Here is a 27742-nt window from a genome sequence, read left to right on the forward strand (position 1 = left end):
GTTACTAAGGTATTCTCCATTAACTCTTATCCCCAATTCTTCCCACTCTAGGTCTCTGAATACCTCCTGTAAACATGCTGTGAATAGCATTGGAGAGATCGTATCTCCCTGCCTGACGCCTTTCTTTATTGGGATTTTGTTGCTTTCTTTATGGAGGACTACGGTGGCTGTGGAGCCGCTATAGATATCTTTCAGTATTTTTACATATGGCTCGTCTACCCCCTGATTCCGTAATGCCTCCATGACTGCTGAGGTTTCGACTGAATCAAACGCTTTTTCGTAATCAATGAAAGCTATATATAAGGGTTGGTTATATTCCGCACATTTCTCTATGACCTGATTGATAGTGTGAATATAGTCTATTGTTGAGTAGCCTTTACGGAATCCTGCCTGGTCCATTGGTTGACAGAAGTCTAGGGTATTCCTGATTCTATTTACGATTACCTTAGTAAATACTTTGTAGGCAACGGACAGTAAGCTGATCGGTCTATAATTTTTCAGGTCTTTGGCGTCCCCTTTCTTATGGATTAGGATTATGTTAGCGTTCTTCCAAGATTCCGGTACGCTCGAGGTCATTAGGCATTGTGTATACAGGGTGGCGAGTTTTTCTAGAACAATGTGCCCACCATCCTTCAACAAATCTGCTGTTACCTGATCCTCCCCAGCTGCCTTCCCCCTTTGCATAGCTCCCAAGGCATTCTTTACTTCTTCCGGCGTTACTTGTGGGATTTCAAATTCCTCTAGACTATTCTCTCTCACAGTATCTTCGTGGGTGCCACTGTTACTGTATAAATCTCTATAGAACTCCTCAGCCACTTGAACTATCTTATCCATATTAGTAATGATATTGCCGGCTTTGTCTCTTAACGCATACATCTGATTCTTGCCTATTCCTAGCTTCTTCTTCACTGCTTTTAGGCTTCCTCCGTTCCTGAGAGCATGTTCAATTCTATATCTTCGATAAAATATCTGGACTACGAAGGGAGACCAGTGACGTTTAAAGGTGCTCAAGGTTGGCAGAGTCCTGCAGCTGTCCGATTGTCGAAAGGCCGCCCGCTTTTTTCTCACAGTGGAAGAAATGCCACAGGTCATTGGGGATACGTGTTGTTCTGGGTGGAGCCCTCTGCGAGCCCGGGTCCAGGCACCTGTCAAGCGTGCACCTCTATACCCCAAAAACTTTCCTCACACTGATCGTGTCACGTCATTGTTGGGCGATGACAAGCCATTGAAAAGAGCAGAGCCAGCTAGGTAGAGGCCTCATGAACCCTGGTTCAGGCAGCCGACAAGCTCCCACCTCTGCGCCCTATCTGTCATCCCTACTTCGAACCACCGATGTGTCCTAGGCGCTCTCCTCTTATCTTCTTCCTTTTTGTAGGGAAGCGTCCGCTTCTTCGATTGGAGATTTTCTTTAGATTTTGTTTTTCTTGCGATGCTTGGGGCGCTCGTGCCAAACCCATGTGGCACGTCGTCGCCATCATCTTCATTGCACACAAAGCTCGCAAGGCGCTGTAGACTCACAAGTGTCCTCGATGATTAGAACATGGCAAGTACGCGCACACCATCACAGAGCCAAAAAGGAAACTTGCTGAGCTTTGAGCACTTCTACTGTGCCAAGCAATCTAATTTTGAGAAAGTGTGTTAAATCGTGACATCACACTGATGCAACAGCATTAGGGTTTTCACACGAAATTTAAAATATTGCAATTTGGCCTTTATTTCTTTTTATTTAGTAATTGACATCTTTCTACCAAATATAATGAAATGAGTTTTGAAAGGATTCTTTATTAGCCTAACTGATTTTCTGTTTCTCTTAATGTCTTTAATGGCATTAAAAGGTGGGGACAAAGCAAGATGAGCTCCCATCTTGTATTTGTTTTCTCCCCTTCTCTTAGTGCCATCGTATGCTCTTCCAAGTGTCTTGTATGTTTGTTCGCATGCAGAAACATGCAAGTCCATCACAGTGGCTGAGTAGCTGTGGTATTTTACTGCTGAGCATAAGGTCACGGGCTTGATTCCCAGCGCTGAAATCTGCATTTTGATGGGTGGAAGGTGTGAAAGCACTGCTGCCGAGAGAGAGTATGGTTAACATCAGATATCTTGTCATGAGGAAGTTAATGAAGGCCGAAAATGTCTGTTTCTGAGGCTCTTAGTGACCCCTCCAGATCCATTAGTAGCACACTGGGCAACTATGAGGCAAGTCTTTCGCATATCTATTTGCAGGCTAAAATATGTTAATTTGCCATGGTGACTTAATGGCTACATTGTTTTGCTGCTGAGCAGAAGCCATGTGTTTAATTTCCAGCTATGGTAGCAGCTGCATTTCAATGGATGTGAAATGCAGTAACACTATGTGGAGGGAGTTCAGACAAGACAAGATAGGGTTAACTCAAACACAATATTTTGTTTCTGCGTTTGCCAACACGTGTAATGTCTGCATCATTTTGGCGAGATCGTACTCTCAGGTTGATTACATGCGAAAAGGGTTCTACTTTGTAATTTCTTTTTCATGTTTTATTTGTCCATGACTACCTGGCTAGGCAACACCTTTTGATAGAGCTTTCTCCTCAAACCTTACTGAGTCAACAGAGCAGCAAAGATGATGCAAGTTCCATTACAAATTTGAGCATAAGGTTGGTGAAAGCTATATGTTTCGGCATTAAAGAAAAAAAAGGCGGTGTTAAAAAACAGCAGCACCCTTAATAACTTAAGCACAGAACTGACACCGACTCACAATGCATATTGCAGGTCATTGTACGTAATACACCATAAGTTGGTGACATCGTCTCGTGCATTTTAACTGATATTTTATGGTGTTTCCTACTTTAGTTCAGATCAAATCAAATCAAGTTTATTTATTACGAAAAAGGAAACGGTTACATTTTTGTTTTACAGAATATATTTGTTGAGAACTTATTTATGAAACAATAAATGTTTAATAGTTGCATTTTACTTAGAGTGTGGTAAGATCATTAAAAAATGAGTAAAGAAGCAGGTTTGACAAGACATTTACTTGCAAAAAATAAAAAGAGTGCGAAGCGAGTGGTGTTCATTATAACAGCAAGTTTGTAAAGCTTTTATCAATACGAAAGCATTAAATGGCTTATGAGGCAGAAAATCCGGCATTGGCAGCGTAACCACATGATGGTACAGAAAGGCTGCGAGCCCTCGACCTTTAATGAGAGTCAGACCCACAACCTTTGGTATTAAGGCAAAGTTAATTAAGGCACAATTAGGATACATTTAATTAAGGCACTTGTACCCACAAAATTTGGTGTTGAGACAGTTAATTAAAATGGAGTTCATTAAGGCATTCAAATCCCCGCCCTTTGGTGGGAGTTGAACCCACGACCTTGCGTTGTGGCATAATGTCAAGTATCGCGCTGGGGTCGCAATGCTTTCGCATTCATCCATGTAGGAATGACTAAGTGCCCTTAGACTTTTCTAGAGTTTCTTGCATAGTTCCTACTTTACTTCATATTACCTTTGTAATGAAAAGTTTGCTGTCTATAATATCTCAATAGAATGGGCAAGAATGTTAAAAAGCAATGACAAAGTGGTGGTGCAGGAGAAAAAAAGGAATGAAAAAGCTAGTGTAATGTATTATAACAGCAAGTGCCTGACATTTTTCTGTTTGTTACTGTCTTGTTTCTGCACAGTGGGCCAATGGCTTATTGGATACTATCATTGGTGATTTGCTCAATCTAACCGATGGAGGTCTTCTTGGCAAACTCTCAGTGTTTGAGTCAGTCGTCTGCCGAAAGTCACCACTCTTGTCCAAACTTATTGCTCAACGGGAGAATGAGAGGCACGGACGCCTTGCTGCTCCCAGAAGCCCCATGTCTTTGGCTGTGTCCGAAGACTCGGGCCAGCTGGATCTGCAGGAGGCATTTCTCAAGTCATTCATTAGGGAGGAGCATTTCCTGGAAGCCATACTTGTAAGTAGTTGTACCTAAAGACCATGTGCAGCTGTACTTTGCATGGGCTGATTAATGCTTGTGCCAACGGACCCAAAAAATCATGTTGGCTGCTTAATTCTTTAAAGGTAAAATGCCATTCACACAATGCCACATAGATGTACAGTAAACCTCTGTCAACTCGAAGCTGTAAAAACCGGAGAAACTTTCGTGATAAGTGTAGTCACGAAAATAGAAGCCCACTGGCCACGCATAGAACACATGGAGCCTCTTGAAAATGTTGGCAGCAATATTCTCTATCACTTTCATGTGTACCGGCACCGGACACATTGGCGTCTATGGGCAACAGTGTTATAAGCACTATTCCAGGACAGTATGCTTGGCACAGAGTCAACACATTTGATCCTAATGCAATATTTGAAGGCAGTCATCTGAGCATAACTGGTTCCAGACATCCAAAGAGCTGACACTGCTACTTTTGCATTGTAATGAATTCTAGACAATTTCACTTCGATAACAGAAACCAAGCTGTGGAAGCGCGCACTTGTTGTGCCTTTAGCAGACGTCCATGAGTGATGCGGCATGCACATCGCAAGCAAACTGTCCTTATCAAGCCATGGTCTCGCTGAAGCTCTGTGGGCTCGCATGCTGGCTTCACTTGAACACAGCGCATGAGCTGATTGCACCTTCTGAAAAATGCCAATCATCTTGCTCAAAGTCACGATTAATACACTATGACCAGATTGATGTGTCACTGACTGCATCTTAAATGAAAGGGGGGGGAGAAAGGCCACAACAAAGTGGCATTGAGCAACCGAGCAAGTGCACGCAAGAGGTGATGAGGCAGAAAAAAGAGGGCAAAAATAAACAGGGAGCGCAGTCCACTCAGCTAGTGAGCTGCTGCCAGGTGAAAAGGAAGTGCAAGTGATGCCGCCGGCGCTGTCCTATTGCTTTTTCCTTAGTATTTTCGAAGTCTAGATTTTGAGATATCTGGACTCCAGCACAAATCTTTTCGGTACAAGAGGTGAAGAACACATGGGTTGACAGCACGGCCAGAAAAACATTTTATCTTTAACAATATTTAGAGATATCAGCGTTCGAGTTAACGATGGTTTACTGTACATATAGAGGGTGTCCCATCTAACTTGAACCAAACATTAAAAATATCGAAATGCCACATAGCTGGACAGAACCAAGTTAATGTTGTTTGCTGTCACTTGGAGATACCCAGATTATTCTTTTCATTATGTCCATTTAGATAATTATTCTTAATTAATTAATCAACTTCTCAAATATTATAATTAGATGAAATGTGTCATAGGGAAAGTTCTAGAGCAACATGAGAAACTCCCGATACAGCTTTGTGTTGCTCAATGGCTCAATATGTGCTGCATAAAAGTGTTTTTCTGAGCTTGAAAGAAGCCTGCAAATACAGTGCTTCGAGCAGCCAGCCGCGTGGCAATTTTGCTTGTACTTGCGGGCTTCTTTCATGCTGAGAAAAACACTTTCTTGTAGCACGTATCGAGCAACAGAAAGCTGTATCGAGAGTTTTTCATGTTCCTCTACAATTTTCTCAGTGACACTTTTTATCTAACTATATTTGAGAAGTTGATTAAGACTAATTATCTAATTAGATGGACTAAAAAAATAATGAGAATATCTTCAAGCGACGGCAAACAGCATTACCTTAGTTCTGTCCAGCTACACGACATTTGCACATTTTTAACATTTGGCTCAAGTTACGTGGGACATCCTGTATATAATGTAAATATAATGCAAGTGGCATTAAAATTTAACGCCATTTGCAGTTCATTGTGTACTGACAACTCACAGGCCCATTAAAACTGTACTCTCACTCCTAATGTGAGCACTTATGGTTGCACATGATAAATACATTTCTGAAGCAAACTGAAATTGTTCAACATGAAATATGCCTAATAATGTTTCAGTGGTATTTCTTGCATGTTTGCCTGCTGAATAACTTTTTATTTTACGATTCCAAGTTTACTGCATAACTACCCTGTCATCATCACTATGTTTTATGCTATTAAGCGTTTATTGACGAATGTTGCCTGCAGGCAACATACCATAATTATTTTTTTCTTTGTGAGTCTCGGTATTGAGTACAAAGTTTCTGGCTAAATCTCTTTGGGCAACACTGAATGAAAGGCAGCAAGCATCACTTGTTGGCTTAGTGCAGGAATACAGGACGAGGAAAAAGTTTGGTGCGCAACTCGCTTTCTTTTGAAAAGATGGTCAAAGGAGACAATCCGATGCAAGATCTCTGGCTGTAGTGGTATTACACATGGGACGTAAAGCAAATAACATGTACAACTATGGTTCACATATGATGAGAGCTGTCTGTGCAAATTCCAAGCAAAGCCATAAGTGGCTTGGGGTAAAGCCAACTATCACTTTTCTGCTTGGCGTTACCCCCTGTTGCTGAAAAAGCTTCCTCTAAATATAGGTATTTTTTTCATTGGTTATCCTTATTCTCTGTGTATTGCACATTTAGATAGAAAATAAACATTATTGAGGGTGTATTTATTTGTGCTGTCACTAAAATGTTAAAATTGTGAGTGTGGCGGCAACTTCAGATAAAATGGCATGAAAAAAAGTAAGGTCCTAGACACTTAATTTTCATCAACCTTGCCCATGTGGTGTGATATCCTTTACACACAGCTGAGCTTAATTCTCGTCATGTGTCTAAATAAACTCTTTGCCTCTCTCTCCCTCTCATCCCTGCCAGTGTAAAAGCTTCCACACCTTAACTTTAAATCCTTTTTCTTTCTTTTTCTTTAAATTTTTTTTAGAATGCTGCTGTCAAAAAGTTGCACAAGGGAGAATCAGAAGCCGCACTTCGTCTCTTTGCACACCCCGCTCTGCGAGACTTCTACATCATTGCCTTATTTCGTGCCTGGAATGAAGTTGTGTCGGACAACGATGCAAGTTGTGTATTGCAAGCATTGGACGATACGAAGGTTTGTATTTTCATTGAAAAAAATAGGTTTAGTTTTCAAATTCATCTGGCATAGAATGGTTGAATTATGTTTGTGTTTCTGGCCCATCACTCGAAGTAAAAAAAAAAAAAGGCTAAATGTGATTCATCAGGCAATGTGAACATGAAACTGCTAAACATTGGGCCTAATTCACAAGACTTATTTTCTTGAATGTCTTTACTGTAGTTACTAAAGTGCCTTCTGAAATTATTTATTTGCTCATAATCTCTTTAAGAATGAATTGCACAGAATGCCAAATTTGTTTCTGTCATTCTCATTTATTAATGTGTTAGCGTAAGGAGTGTCAAAGTAGAAAAAAGCGAATGTATGTGAAGTGTTAGAAGTTGGTCATGGGGTAGAGGCGTGTGTGTGTGTGTCTATATATATATACACACACATACAATTGCAAGCTGCATTCATGATATTCCAAATAAAATTTAAATATGCGCTAAGCTTCTTTGGCATTTGATATCTGGTTGAAAATATACGTGTAGGGTTAATCAAACAGCTCAGGCATCTTCAATTTGGAATTGTTTGCTTTGGTAGTGCTAAGAAATACAAAAAGTATTTCTTTCAACGGTTCAATTAAAATGGAAGGAAAGGTGTAACATAGCACTCTTTTCATAGCTATTGCTAACTTTTGTTAAATCTTGAATATTTCCTCCGAAAAACAAAATGAAAGGACAGAAAAAGTGTGAAGCGCACTGATACCATGATTTTTCTGTTTGCTTTTGCAAACAAATTTTCTGAACGCAGGCCATAACATGGAGCAGCCAGGAGACACACGACTTCCTCATGGAGATGCGGTATCGCCTGTTTGTGACAGAATGGATCGTTTCTCTACAGAGGTGTGGCTGTCTTGCACTTCGAAAGATGCATTTGTTTTTTTAGTGTGCTGTGCCTATGTTGTAGTTAGGCTGAAGTTGTCCTTTATGTATTAGATATTATTTAAGTGCATGACCTGTTTACATGCTCTGTGGGGATGCGCGACTCTCGCGCGTCCCCTGATGTTTTTCCCGCATAGCGCATCTCCTGATATGCTGTTTTCCCGCACGGCTCGCGTGGCCTGGCGCCCGCGGCGGTCGGGTGGTACAAGCGCGGTGCGAGAGATGGCGCGAGTGTCGCGGCGGGGTTACTCGGGCGCCGAGGGACAAGGCGCGTGCTCTTTGGTTCGAGGTCGTCGGCGGGCGCGGACGTCCGCGTGGGCGCCGTCGGATGCTTCTGCGAGACTGTCTCGCGTGGCCGCCTTCGAACGTGCCACCATTCGCATGACTGTACACGCGAACGACCAGGCGTTGGGATCCAGCATGGGGCGAACATATTCGCTCGCTTTGCGGTCGTGGTGAGTCGGACTTCTAGATTTGTCGCGCGCCCATCGGCATGTTTTGGGGATAGCAGCCCGGCTAGCTGGCATTGATCTATAAAAGGTGCAATAAATGCCCTTGTGACTGTTTGCACTACTGTGTTGTCGTTCCTTTGTCCCAAGAGTACGGAGGAGAACCCCGTATCTCCCACAGCTCATGCTACTTTTTGGCACATTGATCTGACTTATTTTTATTTGAAAATGTTCTGTATTCACAGTTTGTACAGGATGTTGTGTCATAAAGGAACTATGTGCAAATGGCTCTTTTGGTTAAACCGCTTACTTGTTCATCCTAAAAATTTGCAAAGGTGGTCATTCATGGTGCTTCTTGGTTAATATATTTTGTTGCAGTGCTTGCCAGTTTAGTCCCGAAGAAGTCATTTGTTGTAAGTAGACTCCAATCAAGAAAGAAGAAAATGATATACCCTTTACAACAACATCATACCAGAAAAGTAACTTCCTACATTAAAAAAACATGGTCACATCTGTCCCCAGGTTGATGTGCAATGCCTTACATGCAAAGCTGTATTGCACTCCTGGCGACAGGTTGCACTTGTGTTATTTTCACTGGGAAAATGTGCATTTTTTTTTGGCATTGCTGGACACGTGTATTCTCGACTTGTTCGGAGCAAAAGGGCCTCAAGAACAAGCTTCGCATTAAAACATGGCATTCACCAAAATGGTGCTACCTTAGTGTGAAGTTGGATCACAAACGATCCAGAAGTTTAGGTAGAAGAGCTTTCTATATGCCACTCCTTTATTGACATAAGTCTATTGTATTTGTTGCTTATGATATTTAACCGCACCAAATTCAGTTGAAGCAAGATTGGTACATGCATGCATCACAGTTCAAGTCTTGCAGAGTTCATTCAGATTTTTGCATGCGGTGTTATTGCAGATTGCTGCTTCAAACTGTAATACTGTCTAATTATTGTATAATGAACTATGATATACATAGAATTACCAGAAACAAAGTAAATCAAGTTTCATTGGCCATGCTTTACTTTAATGAGTATTATACTGCTATAATTGAAACAGAAAATTCATGGTTCAAGGCAATATCAGTTGGTAGCTCAACCAGGAAACATAGCCAGAAAACCGGAAGACATACCTTGAGCTGCCGAGTTTTCTTAGCAGCTCATAGTATGCTTTCGTGTCACAAAAATGTCAAATGTTCAGCAAGAGCAACTTGAAATGGCACATTCTGGACATGTGTGCACATTTTGGCCAACAACTTGGCTTGGCTGGCTTACAGCCAACAAGCCACTGTGCTGATCCCATGTTATCACATTGATTGCGTGGTTGCATATTAACCACGGTGAAAAGTGTGCTTGTAATTTGGCATTGTGAATATGTCATGTATCAGCATGGCAAGCCTCTGACAGGCCATAAAAATTAACAGGAGGCCCTTTGCTGGCCCATTCTAAGCATTACTTACAGTTGCATTTCTTTTGCATAGATGTGACTGTAAACTCAATTTTTTTTTTCAACAATATTGGCGTTTACGTTTATAACAAATATTGAATATAACAAAGTGATTCTTGTGTTGAATGCAACTTCATTGTAAGGAGCTTTGTATGTAATACTAGGGCAGCAGGAACACACAAGGAACCATTCTCTGTACTTTGAATGTGCAGGAAAAGAAAGACTTCGCTGGCATCTATGGCTGACGTCAAAGCCAGGCGCCGCACCATCTTTGGAATGCTTCAGCATCAGTCTGTGCTGCGAGTGCTTCACAAGACTCTGGGTCTTGGAGAATTGGATCGAAGTTGCACATTTCGTCTCTTGAGTGGGCAGTGCCTTGTTGCCAACGAGCGCACAGAAATCACTTACAACTCCAGCCCAGCTCGTAGCAGAGATTGCGCCCTCTACCGAGGATATCTGGCCATGCAGCATGCCATGAATGCTATGCACTCAGCCATCGTGCTGCACCACTTGGGTTGCAGTGTCTCCAAGCTTCGGGAAGAAGAGCAACTGCAAGAGGAGCTTCCAGATGACCTAGTCTTGAGACAAGGCGATTCTCTTGCAGATGCTGTTGCTATGTATGGATTCGGACCAGTAAGTTGCACCTTTTCAAGTTTTTCCAGCAGACATGCTCCATTTTGCTTGCACTTGCTATTTTCTATGAGTCTTTTTCTCATTCGGCCACTCCTTCTCTTGCCATCCTCAACAAATCACACTTGTGCACACTGGGGTACCCTGGGGCAACGATGATTGGATGTGTGGGAGGTGGCGTAAAGATTTAAGCCAGCCAGCCGTGGTGCCAATAGATCTTGGGAACAGCAAACAGACCTGGGCGCTCAGGCCAAGCATGCTAGTGTGTTCTTCGCTTACACTACATGCACGTGAGCCAGCTTTTTCTTAAACGGCTCTGGAGGCGATAGTTGTGCCATTACAGGGCTGCCTTCCTAGTGCGTAGCACAATTGAAGCATGTACAATAGGCACGGGTAGAGAAAGAAGAGAGATTGCAAGCCTATATATATGAGCGGCAATTCATAGCATCTGTTAAGGAGTCCAAGTAAAGTCTGTGTTGGGTGAAGGGGACAAATAGATGTCTAGTGAGCAATAACTTTTTCTTGGGTGAGTTGGTGTTTACTGAAGACATGATATTGTAGCACAAGAAAACAAAACAAAAAAGAACGGAAAAGAAAGCTTCTAAGTGAAAGACAAACGAGAAAGATGGTGTTACACTCACAACTGTTTATTAGGCACAAGGTTTGCCATTAGGGTTGGTAATATTGATGAATGATTAATTATTAATCAATTAATATCCTGCAATACAGTTAATCTTCATCGTACACCTTTTATTTAGTTGACCCAATCAATTAGACACATTCGATTAATCGTTTTCGAGAGTTTGCCAGGAGTTGCGTGAAAAATTTGAAATCGTACTACAGTGATGGAGCATGGGCAGTGACTCTTCAGCTGTGGTAGACCAACTGTCGACTGTTGTTCCAAGTCCTGACTGATGCCAGGCCGAGCGCTTTCCGTCTCTTCCACCACACTGTACACGCCACCTGAAGGCGGAGGCTTGAAATGCCCTCGCAATTCAAGCATATTATAGCGACCCAGTCATTAATCATCGTGTCAATCCCAGTGCACTAAAGACTTGGCACAGCATTCGCACCGGTTTGAAGCATGTATTTGACATAGTGGTGGAGTTCATGTCGATTCCAGCAAGTCTATAGCTTCCGAGCGTCTATTTTCGTGTGCTGATCATGTCGCCATTCAAAGAAGGCGTCGGTTTCATCTAAACATCCCAGCCAATTGACATTTGTTTGTTCAGTAGAAAATAGCATGTGGCTTAAAATCCTAAAGCAGTAGTTTCCTTTTCCTCTGTGAATACTGCAATTTCTTGTATATTTTAGTTGGACTCCACCTTTCAATTTTGCCATATTTATTTTCTTGTTTAACTGTATTGCACAAGAATTCACTAGTGCCACTTATCTTGTTTAATGCTGCTCTAAGTTCCATTTTATAACATATGTTGTTTATATCTTCAAAAGCCACTAGTGCCAACTCTATTTTGTCTTTAACAAAGTACAGGTTATTCTTTATCAAACTTTGTACACTTGTATTTCTAACTTGGTTTCACCTCTCAAACATTAAAATAGGGTCCTACAAAAGTAGATAACTGTGTTTCAACCTTTTTAAAGTGCCCTGCAAAACATTCAATGAATTGTTAATCGAATACAAAAATTAATTTACCATCCCTACTTGCTACATATATACTGCACACACTCGACACCAGAAGGCGGCAAAGAGCAAGTGACAAGTGATCTTGTTTGTAACAAGCTTAGCAATTTCACTTTCGATGAGTTAGTTGAACGAGTGAGGCGAGAAAGATTCCCGAAGTAAGGCTCAGGTGGTATCTTATTTCCACATGGTGAGCCACAACTTCGAGAAGGTGGCAAACAGGTATGGGGTGCCTGTTGTGTTTTCCGCCTCGAGGCTTGTCTGTGCCCCCAAATCACAGGATGTGCTGTAGGCAAAGTCAAGCATGCAAAACGCTATGTGCAAAAGTGTTCCACTGCTGTGGTTTACCAGATACTGCTAAGTTGTGGAAAAACCTACGTCAGGCAGACTGGCTGTTGTGTAAACGACTAAATGAAAGAACGCGCAAACAATTTAAAAAAGGATATGCGCAACCATCTCTCTGTGAATTGCAGATTGCGCTGCTGTAAGCCACGTTGTTCTGAAGTGAGAATCCTAGATAGGAGTAGAGATAAAACCATGCGGGAACCGCTGGAGGCATATCACATTCATATATAGCATGTGATAGTCAAACACCTGTTTCATTATATGATGCGTAAATGAAATTGCTAGCTTTGTTGCAAACAAGATGATTTGCCGCTTGCTCTTTGCCGCCCCCTGGTGTCAAGAGTGTGCGCAGTATTCAGGGTGTCCCAGCTAACTTTAGCCAGAGTTTAAAAATATACTGATGCGCTCTAAGACGACATGACCAAGTGCATGTTTCTGGCTATTGTATGGAGTAAGTCGCACAGTTCTTCGTATTCTGCTTAATTGCATAATAAGTCACAAATAATTAACCAACTTCTGAAGCAACAAAGCAAAAACTTCCAGTTAGAAAGTTGTAGAACGCGGCCGGTGTATTCAGATGGCAGCGACATCAGCTGTCAGTCGCGCTACTGGCTGGGTAAGCTCGTCGTTAGCTTCGAGGAGACAATCATAGCTGTTGCCAGTGGTTGCTCCGTAGGACGGAGTGTCAGGAGGGCGATTAACTGTGGCCACAGAGGGAAAATCAACATCCATAATCTTGTCGGCCAACTGAGCAAGAGATTCCAGCATCGAGGATGAAGATGCGGTCAGGATAATGCGCATCTGCGATGGAAGGCGCTGTAGGAAAAGTTCCCAGAGAAGTGCGCTGTCGGTTGAAGGAGCCAGGTCTCCAGCCAAGGCAGAATCAGGCTGCTGCCTGATTCTGCCGATTCCACTGCTCGCGCACCATCAGCATGCCTCGTCATCTTCTGTGACCGGATCATTGTGGCACGTAGTAGTGCATTACAAATACATAAAAGACATAGGGACACAGAGACATACTACCATTCTATAAACCAGGATTAATTTCAGAAGAGTGCTAATTAAAGCATTGACTGACTGACAGACTGACTGGCTCACTGACTTACTCATTGACTGACCAACCTTCAACATTGCCATAAAAGCAATATTATTGTGTTTTTTGCAATGTAGCTCATGTTATGTCCTTACTACACAGCCAGACAACTTTGTATTCTTCCTTCTTAACCTTTCCTCCAATTCCCACATTCTGGACCATTCTTCAGATCTCGTCACCCAGAAAGAACTTTTTCTTGTTTGGCTCACTACCCTTGTTTCGGCTACGCCATCATAGAAGTACCTCGGCTCAATACAGCATCACTGTAGTGGCTTTGGTGTTACACTTCTAAGCCTGAAAGCGCAGGATTGAATCCTGGCCATGGCGGCCGCATTTAGATGAGGCGAAAAGCAAGAAGCCCATGTACTGTGCATTGGGTGCACAATAAAGAACCCCAGGTACATGTAGTCAAAATTAATCGGTAGTCCCCCACTAAGGCGTGCCTCATAACCATGTCGTGGTTTTGGCATGTAAAACCTGAAAATATAATCTTTTTCTTCTATTTTAATGTTGGCAGCAAAAGCTGGTGAATCGCATAAAGCCTGACCGAGTTCCATCGACAAGCAGTCTAACATTTTGTTGGATGCAGTTCTTGTTAGATGTGGCATAAAGGTATATACTGCATTCACAGTGACATTTGGTGTTCTTAGATATTTTATGAATAAAGATGACAAACATTTGAAGAAAGTTCGTATGAATGAAACAGATAGTGACACAGTTTATAAAGGCAGCAATTCAGCCTAAAATGATATTTATCTATTATTTATTCATTCATTTATTCATTTATACTGTTAGCCCTTCTCGGGATGATGCATGGTGGATACGACCTTTAAGGGTTGTATAACGTTCACCATTTAGCTCACTGTTGTTGCCATTTGCTGCATTCTTTTGTTTGCATATGCTTTACTGTGCGCATTATTAGTCCATGTACCACACTATATCTCGCCTGCCTTCTTTACAGGTACATAAGCACGTAGTGCTGGACGAACTGGGGCACTTTGAGGAAGAGGTTGGACAGCTCCATCCGTTGACGTTTCGTTTGGAAGTCCTTGAGAATGCATTCTCACTTCTCTTTGTAAGCCACGTCAACTTGCGAAGAGATGCGAGTGATGACGAAGATGCCACCGACGCGGAAGATGATGCCAGAAGCGATGAGCATCCTTCAGGTCATTCACCCGTGGAAGTGTCACTGACCCCAGATGCACACAACACAGAATCGGATGGCGACATCTCTAAAAAGAACACTGAGAATCAAGCTGCTAGCACCTATGGTTTGTTTGTTTACTCGTTTTGATAGAAGGATCACTTTTCTAGTAAGGTGCGTCATGATCAGGAAGTTTTGTCACAAGAAAAGGCTGTTAGGTTATATATATTGCATTCTTCTTGCAGTATTTTGTCATTTTCTTTTGTTAAACACTCTGAACTGTTTTCTTCTGAAACACTTGGAACACTGGAAGTTACAAATAGAGATAAGGTGGCTCAAAAAGGCTGGCCAACGTTTTGATAGAGGGACCTATCATGACGAAGATAGGCCCCCCTATCTAAATGTTGGCCAGCCTTTCTTAGGCACTTTATTCCTGTTTGTGACTTTTATGCCATAGTGTGCTACTCAATCCGTCGGCCCCCTTCCTGATTTTGAAGCATGGTAGGCTTTGCAAATCTTGTTTTAGCTGCCTACATTGTAGCATTACGACATGACCACATTTTCACTGAACTTTGCCGCAGGCTGTATGTTAGCATGCTTTTATGAGATCACAAAATTACTCAGATTTAGTTATGTGTCTGCTTGTGCTGTGTTGCTCTAAAGCTAACAAAAATCAAACATTTTCAGTGTGTATAACGTATTACAAGGAATGCATGAACATGATAGAAAAATTTGCTCAAATAGCTCACTTGATATGGAATTATTATTATTTATTACATACTGCAGACCCTTGGGTCCAAGCAGGTGGGTAGTTTTAAAGAACAGGCATAATACAAAAAACGACAGTACAAACTGTTTGAAGAAATAACTTAGATAATAAAACACAAAATGTCAGCAATGGAATCTGTTTAAAGATTAGTGTAATAAGATATAATACAACTGAGTACAAAACAACGATGGAATCTGTTTCTAGATTGGTGCAATAATAGTGCTACAATAACAGATGTGAAATGGTGCAACAGTGATAGTTTGGTGTGGTAGGAGAGACTAAGAAGATGTCTGGATTAATTCATTCCAATCTAAGACCGTGCGCGAAAAATAGTGTCAGGTGCAGATTTGCAAGCTCAATTCACTGCCACAGAGGCCACGTTCTATGGGAAGTTGAATGCAAAAGTGCGTGTGTTCCCTTTGAAGATCTGGGAGAGATCGAAATCAATTTGTAGTCCTTTGCTATGGCAACCTTTTTATGCAGGGCGTATATTTAAGATACGAAGATCATTGAGCCAGTGGTGGTCACTGGTCTGGTTATTGTTATCACTACTTTGTGCCTTCCTTGTCTCTTGCCCCATCAGTGTCAGCAACCAGCAGCGTAGTTAAGGAGACAAGTGACTCACTCTCGGGCAAGGGCAGCACAGCAAGCAGCAATGCAGCCACTTGGATGGCTACAGGCTTCGTGGGATTCTTGTGCCCTCCTTTCCTGGTGCCCAGCATGCTGGCCTCTCTGTCCACTGCAGTCCTGGCCACACAGGCAGAGCTGTTCAACCGGTCGGCTCAGAGGACGGCCACAGTAAGGAAGCACAGCTGCTTCCTTTAGACAGCAGTGTGTTTTAGCCTCACATGGTCATATCTCATTCCATTTTGAGTCGGGTATTATATATGGCTTGGTGCTGGCGTGGTAGGTTATGCAGTCAACAACCGATAATTCAGGCATGCTTGTTTATTTGGACAGCCTCACAGCATTGCCACTAGCCCCGTAGGCCTAATGCATAAGGATGACCTAAGTTTCGGACACTTTACAGTGCATGGTATGATAATTCGAACTTTAACTGCATGAGCGATAATTCGAACTTTAACTGCATAACCAAGGGCAAGCATATATATATGCGTACAGCAACACATGTTGACAAACTTAGGCCATATTCATGAACGATCACTTTCGAAATATGCTTTCGTTTTTGCGATACTGCACATGACTGGTGCCGGATGTGTCGACGGACGGCAGCGTTTCTGCGTAGTGATAAGATATTGTGCTTGGCACATAGTCATGAATGTCGTCGGTGCTAGACACCGATGTGTCTTGTGCTATAGTCACGCAAAATTGAAGGTATCTCCAAAAGTGACAATCCAAGAATACAGCACACCTTTTGGGGCCATAAATCTACCTACTTTTGGGCGAATCCAGTATTTCAGACTTCTGATTATTCTGTCATTTCAGTGGTCCCCCTTGAGTCCGAATTATAGGTTAGTGACTGCATAATATGAGAGCGCCATCAAACGTCATTTCCCGTTCCAACTATTTCACAGTTTGTATTGTACACTCATAGAAAATTTTTTGCTGCACCCTTTGGGGCTTATCTTGTCCCACAAAAATAATCGTTATCTGTCTTGCTTGTGTTTCCTTTCTTGGAAACTCTGCGCTTTGTGCTACTTTTTTGTCAAGAATGATGTGTCGCGCTGAAAATGCGCATGCCATTCGTGACCTGGAAGTACCAAGCACGAAGCGTGGTCCACAGGGGGAAAACCTTTTAAAGAGTGTAACATGCATAGTGGAGAACACTGAAACTACCCCCTTTGGCATGAAGAATAAAGGAAACTGAAGGGCTAAATTTGCTAGTTACAACCACATGACGCCAATAGACAATGAAACTAAGGAATGCATGGTATAAATCAACTGTTGTTTTTAATCTGTGGTGTACTTGCTGTGTAGAATAAGTTAGTAAGGCAGCTGCACTATGCAGCGTAAAATCATAAGTGAACTTTCTTGCATGCTTTCAGTGCGAAGAGGTCCAACGTGGTGCTGCGGCGACAGCAGGGTCAGACTTGAAAGCACTTAATGACATTTGTTATACTGATCACATATTGTGGCACTGCTGAGCAGTGGCGATGCATAAAACACACAGCTTGCACACAATATTTTCTAGCATTTTGATGATTCTTCTTATTTTTCTATGCTTCTAAACAGTAGGCATCAGGTGACATTATTTATTTAGTTAGTTATCTTGTTGGTTAGTAAATGATACTCCCAATCTCAAAGGAGACCATAGCAGGGATGGCACACACATGGGTATCATTGTTGTCACACTTATGTCCCTTTCATTTTTCAGACCTTGAAAAAAAACATTCCTACATCACATTTGAGAATTGTTATGAATATGGAATTTTCATATTTTACATTACATAGCCAATTTGTAAGTTTGGTGAGGCTGGTCAAAGTGCTGTTAGGTCCGCCTCTTATCCCTTTTTACAGATAGCAAATTGTGTGAGAACTGAAATGAAATTTGAACTTAGTTTAGTTCAATTTTGTTGTGCCAGGCTTCAGGTGGTGGAGACTCGCTGCCTCAGGAGCCACCTGTGTCAGCCTCAGTCAGCTGGGAAGAGCTTCCTTTTCGGTTGGACCAGCTGCGTAAGCATGTAGCTGAAGCCCAGTGGCGGTATGAGCTGGTCACTTCTTCAGAACCAGCGCCAGAGGCGGACCCACCTGTATCACATCTCAGTCCACTTGACATCCTCCAAGAAGGCCCCAAAGGTGTGCTGTTAATTGCTAGTGCTCATATTGATCACTGTTACACATTTAATTACTACAACATACCTTGAGAGCTAGACTAGGAGCCTCTTGCTTTGATGTAACAGTGACTTAGACCACTGGATCACACGAACGAAAGGTGTGTCTTTTTCAAGCAAAGCCTTCTTTGCCTACCTCCCTGTAATTTGGCGCATTGCCAGGGTTGTGGCGATGGTGATTGTCGTCGGCTGTCTTGCCAAGTAAAAGCTGCGGGGGGAGGCAATCTCTTTTGCAACGTTTCCCGTGGCTTGGCACCAGACTTGTTGGTGTATATGGCCGACAGTGCTTCTAGCGCTGTGCCAAACTTGCCATGCTCACACACTGCCAGGAACACTTTCGGCAACCTACTTGGCATGTCCAGTGCTGAGTCACACGAAATCTCACAAGTGATAGTATCATCGAAAGTGATTACTCGAGAATGTCACCCTTGAATAAATTTTATCTTTGCTTTGAAAGATACACCACCTTGGTGATGACTGTTGCACGGCACATTCATTGCCGACATCTGCTCCATGTTTCTTATTGTGATGCGCTGTTTTGTCTTGCCAACTCGTCAAAGCTTCACTTACATCAATCCCTACAGTGCGTGGGATCTGCATAATTTCTCCCCCCTCACCTCCTTGCTTTCCAAGCACAAGTTTAATAAAGGTAGCGAAAGTTCGAGCTTTCTTTACTAGTACAGCATCACATGGGTTGCTAGCTTCAAATCTACAAGCACACATGCATAAGCAAGACTATGAGCTTTTATGAAGTCCTTGTGGAATATTCCAAGTTTCAGCTTATCAAGCCACTGATTTGAGTACTACAGTGAAACCTCGTTACTGTGAACACCACTATAACGAACTTTTCAGATTAACGAACTTTTCAGAAATCCCCTGCTGACTTATTGTTTCAATGTATAAATATTTCAGTACTACAAACTTCAGAATACCAAAGTTTTCAGAATTATGATCGTTATTCAGTTTCTCTGTGATGTTAACAATGCCTCAGCACTACAAACTAATATTTCGATATCTGGAGATCTTTAGATTTCCCTGTATCCTTCATGGCAGCTGAAGCAGTAGGCTAGCAGACGACAAGGCGCAGCCAGTGGACGTCGTCTTTAGATTTCCCTGTATCCTTCATGGCAGCTGAAGCAGTAGGCTAGCAGACGACAAGGCGCAGACAGTGGACGTCGCGGTGCATGGGTTTGGAAAACCTGAGGCGGCGTCTGAGAAAAAAAAGAATATGGGCGAGCAGAGGCGACAGCGCATCAAATATTGTGAGTCCACGCTCCGCCCAGAAAAGTGTCGCCTAGCAATTAGAGTGTATTAGACAATGGTCGAGCGGGCTGAGCAGTACTACCCAGCTGAGGCATCGCTTGTGGAAAAATTGTGCTACGGCGCTGCGAGCGAACTGAATTGGGGTGGAGATGCACTTCGCGGCATATTCAACGTGATTTCGCTGCCGGCGCTGAGACTGATTGCACGCGTATGCTCTTATAATGGTGCTTTATTTCAACTGCAAATTTAAATTGACACCTTTTTGCTAAGTATACATATTTGAGTCATGGGTTATACAACACGACGTCTTCAATTTTACTGTCGTTGTGAAGTGCGTCATCTGCTAGCAAGCGTGGGTTCATTGCGCATACGCTGGCAGACTCCTTGTTTTTCTTGCAGAAAGTCAGTGGAGTAAATATTTATAGTTTTACTTGCTTTGGTGTGCCTGTGACTCTTGTCGGCTGGTACCAATTCTAGTTTTAGCCAGGTGAACTACTATTTTATTGCGAAGCAATACTACTTTAGGTCGCACTTCAGCCCGTTCCGTGGTGAGGCGGTGGTAGGCACCATTGACCTTTAGCGTGACCTCGCTGCGTGACGTCACAATACGTGACCTAGAGTGACATCACATAAATAACGTCATTTCATAAATAAAAAACATCTTGTAAGCTGGGCTGCTGGGAATCGAACCAGGGTCTCCGGAGTGTGAAACGGAGACGCTACCACTCAGCCACGAGTTCGCTACTTCAAAATGGGACAAAATCGCCTCTAGTGAATGCGGTGTTGCCTTAGAAACGTGCCGGAGAAAGTTATACTGCGGTATATATAGGTAATTATGACCACGTAACTTACAGAAGTCGCAGTTTCACGTGTAGCGAAGTACCTTTCCACTACATTTTTTGTGCGCTCTGCGCACACGCAGAGCCAGCTTGGGGCAAACACAGAAGACACCCTCCTCGCAATGTACGGAGCTGCCCCGACACGTGGCGCACCACTCGTCCCATGATCGCGTCCGCCTTCATGGCGCGTCGGGGCCCGGCTATCTTTGCCGATCGCGACGTTTGGCTGGCGTAGCGCATTTGAGTAGGCGGTGCGAACGGGGTGCGATAACGCTGTCGCGTTCCACTCTTGAAGGCGGCCTAACTCCCGAACAAGGCAGCTCGGCAGAATGCAAAGAGGAAGCATCAGCGAGCTACGGAGACGGAAGAAGAACGAGAAGAACAACTTTCTAAGCGGCGTGCCCAGTATGCAGCTCGGCGACACACTATTGCTTCGCAATCACCAGGCTTAACCAAGCTAAGCCACGGCCGTTGTTTAACACTGTTTTCTAAAAGTAGCACATAATTTTTGCCACTGAAGCCATCTATCTGCAACATGAAGCTACATAAAAAAATTTGATTGGTATCATGTCATTTTATGCACGTTTCTTGTTGGTGGAATGTTGATCAGGGACAATGATAAAAGAAAACAGTATTATAGTGAAATAAATTAGGTTTATTAACTGCGTGGCACGAAGAGATGCAGATGACCAATGCACCTCTAGGTAAATCTAAGGGTACATAGACACATATATCCACAACATATATGTAACAGAAAAGTAATCAAATATTCTAAATGCTCTGATTGAAAAAGTGAGAATTGCCAACTGAGATAAACTTGTTTCTTTTAAAAGCTGCACCAGCCCCAGGTGAACCAATCGTCTTTCCGAGGAAAGGAATCAAGGAAATTATTGGACTTTAATATGAACAACAGGGTTAGGGAAAAGATGTTGCCTGTGTACTCAGACTAAATCAGGAAGACCGGGAAGTATTTACCAATGTAATCTCCATGGCTTGTCTGGTGATCTCCTTCAATGTGTCAGCAGACGAAATGAAGTAGACGCATATAGTCTAATCGAATGGCATTTGCTATTCAGGTCATTTTCGACTTCAGCATTCACTATTATTAATTGTCGAATAGCCATTTCTGTTCGAATGTAATGCATAACAGCACTTTTGAAATCTCTAAGGTGAGGGGCAGATGCAAGTGAGTATTCTTATTCCAAATGATTGTGCTGCTGGAAAGGAGATCTCAAGCCATGACTGTTGCGCAGAGGTGCACCAGTTCCTGAGGGAATTAAGGCGCAGGTGCTAATCGGTTCTGCTGAACAAGTTCCTAGCTGCCATTTATTTATGGATACTATATAATATAATATTTATATTTATAATATATCATATTTATATTATGTATATACAATAAAATTTTTGGGGCAGCCTGTAAATATGCTAATTTGATTCATACAAGAAAAACATTTTTTTGACAGTATCACCATGTTTGGAACTTATTAAAACTGGGTGCCCAATGTGGTACCATAGTTATCTTCTTCAACAAAAACAGCACATCTACAAATATCTCTACATGTATGTGAGGCATGCCGTTCCTTTAATTACTTCATTATTGTCTTATGATAGTGTACCGGATAACTGAAAGCAGCTGTTTCTAACACAGAAGCTGCTTAGTTAAGCAGACGTACAGTTGGGAATGGCATTACATTTAGGTATGAACATAGGTATGGGCATAACACGTATTTCTCAGAAATCATATTCGGGAATGATTTCTTTCATTTACACCCCTAGGAAAAAAACCAACGGACGCAGCTACCTTCTTATATTTTTTTTTTAATTAAGCAAATTTTGGCGTTTTACGTCTGGTGATATGATTACGAGGCACCTTGTTTAGTTCTCACCATGTGGGGTTCTTTACCGGGCACCTGAACAGAAGTACAGCCAGACCCACTTATAACAATACTGATTTTAACAATATTGACACGTGTACTTGTCTTTATCAGGCGACACGTTTTGCCGCCTAACAAATGTTATCGCACAGCACGGTACGCGCCTGCATGTATCCAAAGTTTCTGGAAAGTTATCGATGCTTCTGTTGTCGCCGAACCTTGTGTTATCTGATTTCATCGCTTGACGCGAATGGCGTAGAACTTTGTAGAAGGCATGCGGGTCCCAACGATTAGTCTGGAACATTCGATGACTGCTGTATAAAAGCCGACGCGCTTGACCCGCTGATCAGATTTTCGCCGATCGCCGACCGTGTTCGCCGCTATCGTTGTGCTATAAGTGTAGCCTGTTTTGTGGGCACAGGTTCGCCCAATAAAGATTAGTTTTGTCGTTCACAGTATTGCTACTGTGTTATTCAACGTCACTACCACGTGACAATATATCTGTTATAACAATGAGAAGCTGCTGTGCCATTAACCTTTGTGTGTTTTCCATGGTAGAATAATCCGCTTACTACAATGCGCTGATGCCGCATCATTGGTTATAACGATGAAGAACTGCTGGGTGTCCGAGCCGAAAGGTAGTGAAATGAGATTAGAAGTTTAAATTTCTCAGTCAAATAATAGTTCTGTGGAACAAGGTTCAGCAATGCAGTATTGAGAGTACTATTGTGCCTGACCACTTTTACTCTTTCTGTAGGTAGTCCAGTGCAGCATAAAGCCAGAAGGAAGCCCAAAAAGCGCCGCCGCCGATCCTCACTTGTGTTGCAACGAGGTGACTGCACTGTTATCGAAAAAATGCTGGCCAGCTTCGAAGCTTTGCTGAAACACTGTCTCTGGCATGGAAATTATGAGAAGGCTGAGCAAGTGGTCCAGGTAAAAAGAATCTGCAACTCTAGGAGGAGGCTTTACCTTGTGCCCTCCTGATTCATGCAACTGCAATGTGTGCGATGTGTATAAACTGTCTTGTTAGGAAACTACTGAAACAATTTGGAATAGCTAAAGCCTGTTTTTTATAAAACTTAGAATGAAAGGAATTGCAGTAGCGAATGCAGGCCTCCCATGTACCCAGTGCTGCCGACATGGAAGATGCACTAGCAAGGCACGGATACTATGTACCTTGGTGTTTGCTGTGGCATGGTACCATTATGGTGGCTATAGAAGTAGGCGTGCCAACTGACCCCGTCTGGAGTGTAGTTCACCACTTCTCTGCATCATGATGCAAAAGTGGTGTCACGCTCAGTAGAATGGTGCTGAGCAGCGCATGTTATCTGGTAATGTCATCAACAAATAAAGCATGCAGAGGGAAAAATTATCATCTGTAGCTGTTAACTTGTGCAGTGAGGAGCTATGGGTCTCTGTTATTGCATGTTTAGAAATCGCTAAAATATGTGGATGTTTCCACGGCAAAAAAGTAAGTGGTGAGGTTAGCGGAAGGTCATCTCCAAGGCTGTCATTGGAGGCTGCACCAACTAGTTGTTGTACTTGTGCCTCGAAGGAGATAAAGATGTACACTTATTTTATCGCTCTGAACTGCAGTTCAGGGAGCCTAAAGCAGCATTGTTGTCAGCACCAACAAGAGCAACAGTGGATACCAATTTTCTGCTAAGTAGGCATTTAAGAACAGTTTCTCAAGAGCTATTTCACCTACGTGGTTGACTAAGAGCAGGTTAACCCAAGATACACTAATGTGGTGCTTCCACTCATCTCTGCATGATGCATGACAAAAAAAAAAAAAAAAATAGAGCAGAACATTCCTTGTAACTGTGATAACACAACGTGACTAAGACTGCAAATTTATGCTCTGAGAGATCACAACAAGCTAAGAACGAAGCCTGGGCAAATTGCTACAACTTCAAAATTTCTATGCCTGCACTTGCGAAGCTCATCAGCATGTACGCAAGTCTTACCTTGTGCTCATTGGATCTGGCAGTGGAAGGTTCCACGGCCACCGCGTTTTCTCTTTGTGAGAAATTAAACATGGCCCTAATAAAGTTCTGTTGGAGGTATGTGTGTTTCTATGCATAAAACTGATGGCTGCACCATAACTCTGCAGGAAAGGTAAGTTCACTTGTTGGAGAAATAAACAGAGGTTGCCAGCTAGAGTGTCAAAAGTAATGAGGATTTTTTAGGAAACTTTAGAAAAAGCGAAAGACATCAATACTTAATTATATGGGAGCAATAAGCTCAGCTCCAAATGCAACATCCTTGCTCCAAATGCTTCTTACCTGCCATGATGACTAAGTGGTTATCATTGTGCCGCTAAGGATGACATCATTGGTTCAATTACCTGCCATGGCAACTGCATTCCAATAGGGTCAGAATGCAAAATACTAGTGTACTTGGGTTTAGATGGACGTTAAAGAACCCTAGATGGTTGAAAAGTAATCCGGAGTTTCCCACTGTGGTATCTGTCCGAGCCCGTGTTGTCTGCTTCTGGGCATTGACTGTCATATATTTGTTTGATCCAGATAATACTTGGCTGCACCAAATTAAAAAAAAACTATATACTGCTTCGCTGCCTAAAACTCCAGAAGAACTCTACACTTGTTCAAAATCGCTATAACTACAGTGCCAGGTTCTTGCATTTCGTCTTTTTGGAAAATAGCAGAATTTCTCATCCAGCTTTCCTTGCACTGCTCGAAATGGTATTTGAAGCATACATTATAGCTGAAAATAGTGACATCAATATCCTCACTATGTCTACACTGTTTACAGATGACGTGCGCAGGAGCACTGCTCTACAGCACCATTTTTGCGTCATGATGTGGAGGAGTGGCGAATTACGCTCATGCGGCACACTTACTCCTCTAGCCACCATAGTATTCTGGTGGAATCTACCTAGCGTGCATTGGCCAATTGATTGCTTTGCCTCTGAGATTTCAGTGCACACCTTTGCTACCTCTCCCTCTTTTATTTTTTGCTTTTTGTGTGATTAGACCTATCACACACAAGGAGGTTCGGACAGAATAACACAAACCAGCATGCTATCACAAGTAAAAAAATATTTAAGTTGAAAGCTGTAAAAATCTTTGTAACATCTTGTGTATTTGACGTTTTTATTCATCTTCTGGTGCGCACGTCATTTTGCCTATTACTGACACTCTGGATGTGGATGTTGAGTGAACAACTAGATGAACAGAAATAAAGATTCGTCACCCTAACAACAGTGCCTTTTTAACTTCTTTTGGGCAGGTTCTTAAGCTCGAAGGAACTCACGACGCCCAGGAGCTCCAGTTCAGCCGTCACTTGGAAGAGGTCACTGGAAATCTCAACAATATCTCCGCTCCTGCCAACCGCTCAGCGTATTGCACTTTGCCCATTCCTACTTCCCTTATCAGCCAAGCTGCACAGGAAGGCCTGCACCTTACCATGGCCACTGCTCTGGTTGATCGACGTCTCTGCTCCGACGGGGTCCCCACCATACCTGAAGCTGAGCTTCTAATCCGCAACAGGTCCAGCTCATTCAGCACCAGCTCAGAGGGCTTGACTGTCGGAAACGGCCATCTAAACATTGCTGGTGGAAACATAGTTGCGCGTAACTTCGCACAGGAATACGGTAGTGGTGGCCCTCATGTTGCAGCTGTGGCAGACTTGGCACTCACTGCTGATGTTCCTCGTGATGTGGCAGAGCGCCTACTGGCACTTGCAGTCAGCAAGCGTGAAACTGAGACGTCGGGAAACTTGCATGGTCGAGTTCCACGCCTGACAACTACTTTGGAAGCATTGCGACGGTTCCTTCAGGAGGCCAATGAAAACGACGGCATTGTTGGTGCTGTAGGGTGCTGCTCAAAAGATGAAGAGATATCGCTCAAGACATTGCTTGTTGGATTTGTGGATGAATTTGATGCGGAGAAACTGCACAAGCAGCGAGCAGCATGGCGTCAGATAGAATCCCTGTATCATAAGGTACTTGCATCTTCCATATTCTTGTTCTCTGAAGACTTCTGGTAGTTTGGTTTTCTGTAAGCTTGAACCATTACACTCCTTAGTGTAACATGCTTACAAAATGTTGTTGAACCACTTCTGTGTCACCTAGTTTCAGACAGCTGAAGCTTGATTTTCCATAGTGCTTTTTTCTTTTAATGTGTAGTACCTGGAGTGGTACTGCAATAATATAAGGGTAGTTTACTGGTCCCAAGCAAAGTTTTCGAAATCTTTTGACAAAGTGTAACTGTGTCATTACATTGCACTGAAGCCTAGGGCTTATATGTTCACCAGGCAATGTGTCTAAATTGTTAAGTAAAAAAAAATTGCTATTAACTGGGCATGTTTTCCAGAGCACTAAGCTTACACTGGCTAACCTTGGAGACAGTATAACAAAAGACACAAGGGATCCATCTTGGTGCCATTGCATGGTGCTTATCCTTGCAGTGGTAGTAATGTGATAGAGATACCATAAATGACAAAATAAGTGTTGCATTCAATCATATTGCAGTAAGGTATAAAGATGGGTGAGTTGGAAAGGATGCATACTTATTAGTCAGTGTGAAAACAACGAAAGTCACAGAGGTAGGAGGATGAGTGCTTGTTCTGTGACCTTCGAACTCTAACTAACTGTGTCTTTTGTTGTTTTCGTGCTGATTATTAAGTATGCATATAACTGTAGTTGTGCTGTTTCATTACCGGCGAACTACTGTCAGTGGTGCGCAATAACTGCTGTGGTAAAGACATACATAAATCATAAAGCCAAGTGGAGTAGGTAGGCAGCATTGGTATATCAAGGTCGTAAAGAGTTAAAAACTAAATTTTGGGGTATTGTGTGTCAAAATTACAATCTGATTATGAGGCATGCTGTAGTGAGAAGACTCCAGATAAATTTTAACCATCAGGGATTCTTTAAGGCACACTTAAATCTAATTACGGGATTGCTTTTTAAATGGCCCCCATCCCGCCGCGGCCAGGATTGAACCTGTGATCTCGAGTTCAGCAGTTGTAAAGAGTTGGTAGACAGTATCATAAGGGCATAATAAAGCATACAGATGACCATGCAAGGGAGAGTAAGTTTCTGTCTATGAATAATCATTTCATGATGGGACGTCACAATCCTATAGCATTACAGTCACTTTGATGTAGCATGACCTGTGAGGTTACCATTTTTTTTTTACTGTTTTTGTACTTTGACGTACTCTGTCAAGTATCCTAATCCTTATTTCCTAATCAGCATGGTTTCCGCTACCACCTATTGTGTACTATGAACTTAGCAGAATTTGTCCATGATACTGCGCTGGACCTCAGCCAAATTGTGCAGATTGGTACGATTTTCCTGGACTTAAGAAATGCATTTGACGTTGTGTCACACAATCTGCTGCTATACAAGTTGTCCTGCCTTTGCATTCCAAGCTCGCTTCTTGGGCGCATAAAAGATTCCCTGCACTTGTGTGAGCAGCGGGGGGACTCCACAAGAGATCAAACATGCCTGTCCGCTTTATATTTGTGTTTTGTCTGTTTTTTTATGTCATATAGAAATATTCAAACTGTATGGAACCGAAAATTTTATTCCCGAAAAGCATTCCTAGCAAGCCAAAAAAATATTTGAAGGTGGCGGCGCGAGCATCCTCCTATTGCTTACCATAATATTTTTCAATTTTAC

At 42.5% G+C, this 27742-nt stretch overlaps 1 protein-coding gene across 1 annotated transcript in view; it reads left to right on the plus strand.

Annotated features, from left to right (window-relative positions):
- Positions 1 to 27742, plus strand: part of Sptz (zinc finger FYVE-type containing 26 spastizin) — a 183896-nt gene that overhangs the window by 14295 nt on the left and 141859 nt on the right. Inside the window, exons 5-13 of the mRNA XM_050180184.2 lie at positions 3657 to 3935; positions 6728 to 6895; positions 7670 to 7761; positions 9914 to 10334; positions 14373 to 14682; positions 15908 to 16122; positions 17868 to 18081; positions 22850 to 23025; positions 25345 to 26058. Of these exons, the coding sequence (XP_050036141.1) occupies positions 3657 to 3935; positions 6728 to 6895; positions 7670 to 7761; positions 9914 to 10334; positions 14373 to 14682; positions 15908 to 16122; positions 17868 to 18081; positions 22850 to 23025; positions 25345 to 26058 (2589 nt within the window). The remainder of the gene's footprint in view (positions 1 to 3656; positions 3936 to 6727; positions 6896 to 7669; positions 7762 to 9913; positions 10335 to 14372; positions 14683 to 15907; positions 16123 to 17867; positions 18082 to 22849; positions 23026 to 25344; positions 26059 to 27742) is intronic.

The sequence above is a fragment of the Dermacentor andersoni genome, chromosome 7, assembly GCF_023375885.2.
Source record: "Dermacentor andersoni chromosome 7, qqDerAnde1_hic_scaffold, whole genome shotgun sequence".
NCBI lineage: Eukaryota > Metazoa > Arthropoda > Arachnida > Ixodida > Ixodidae > Dermacentor > Dermacentor andersoni.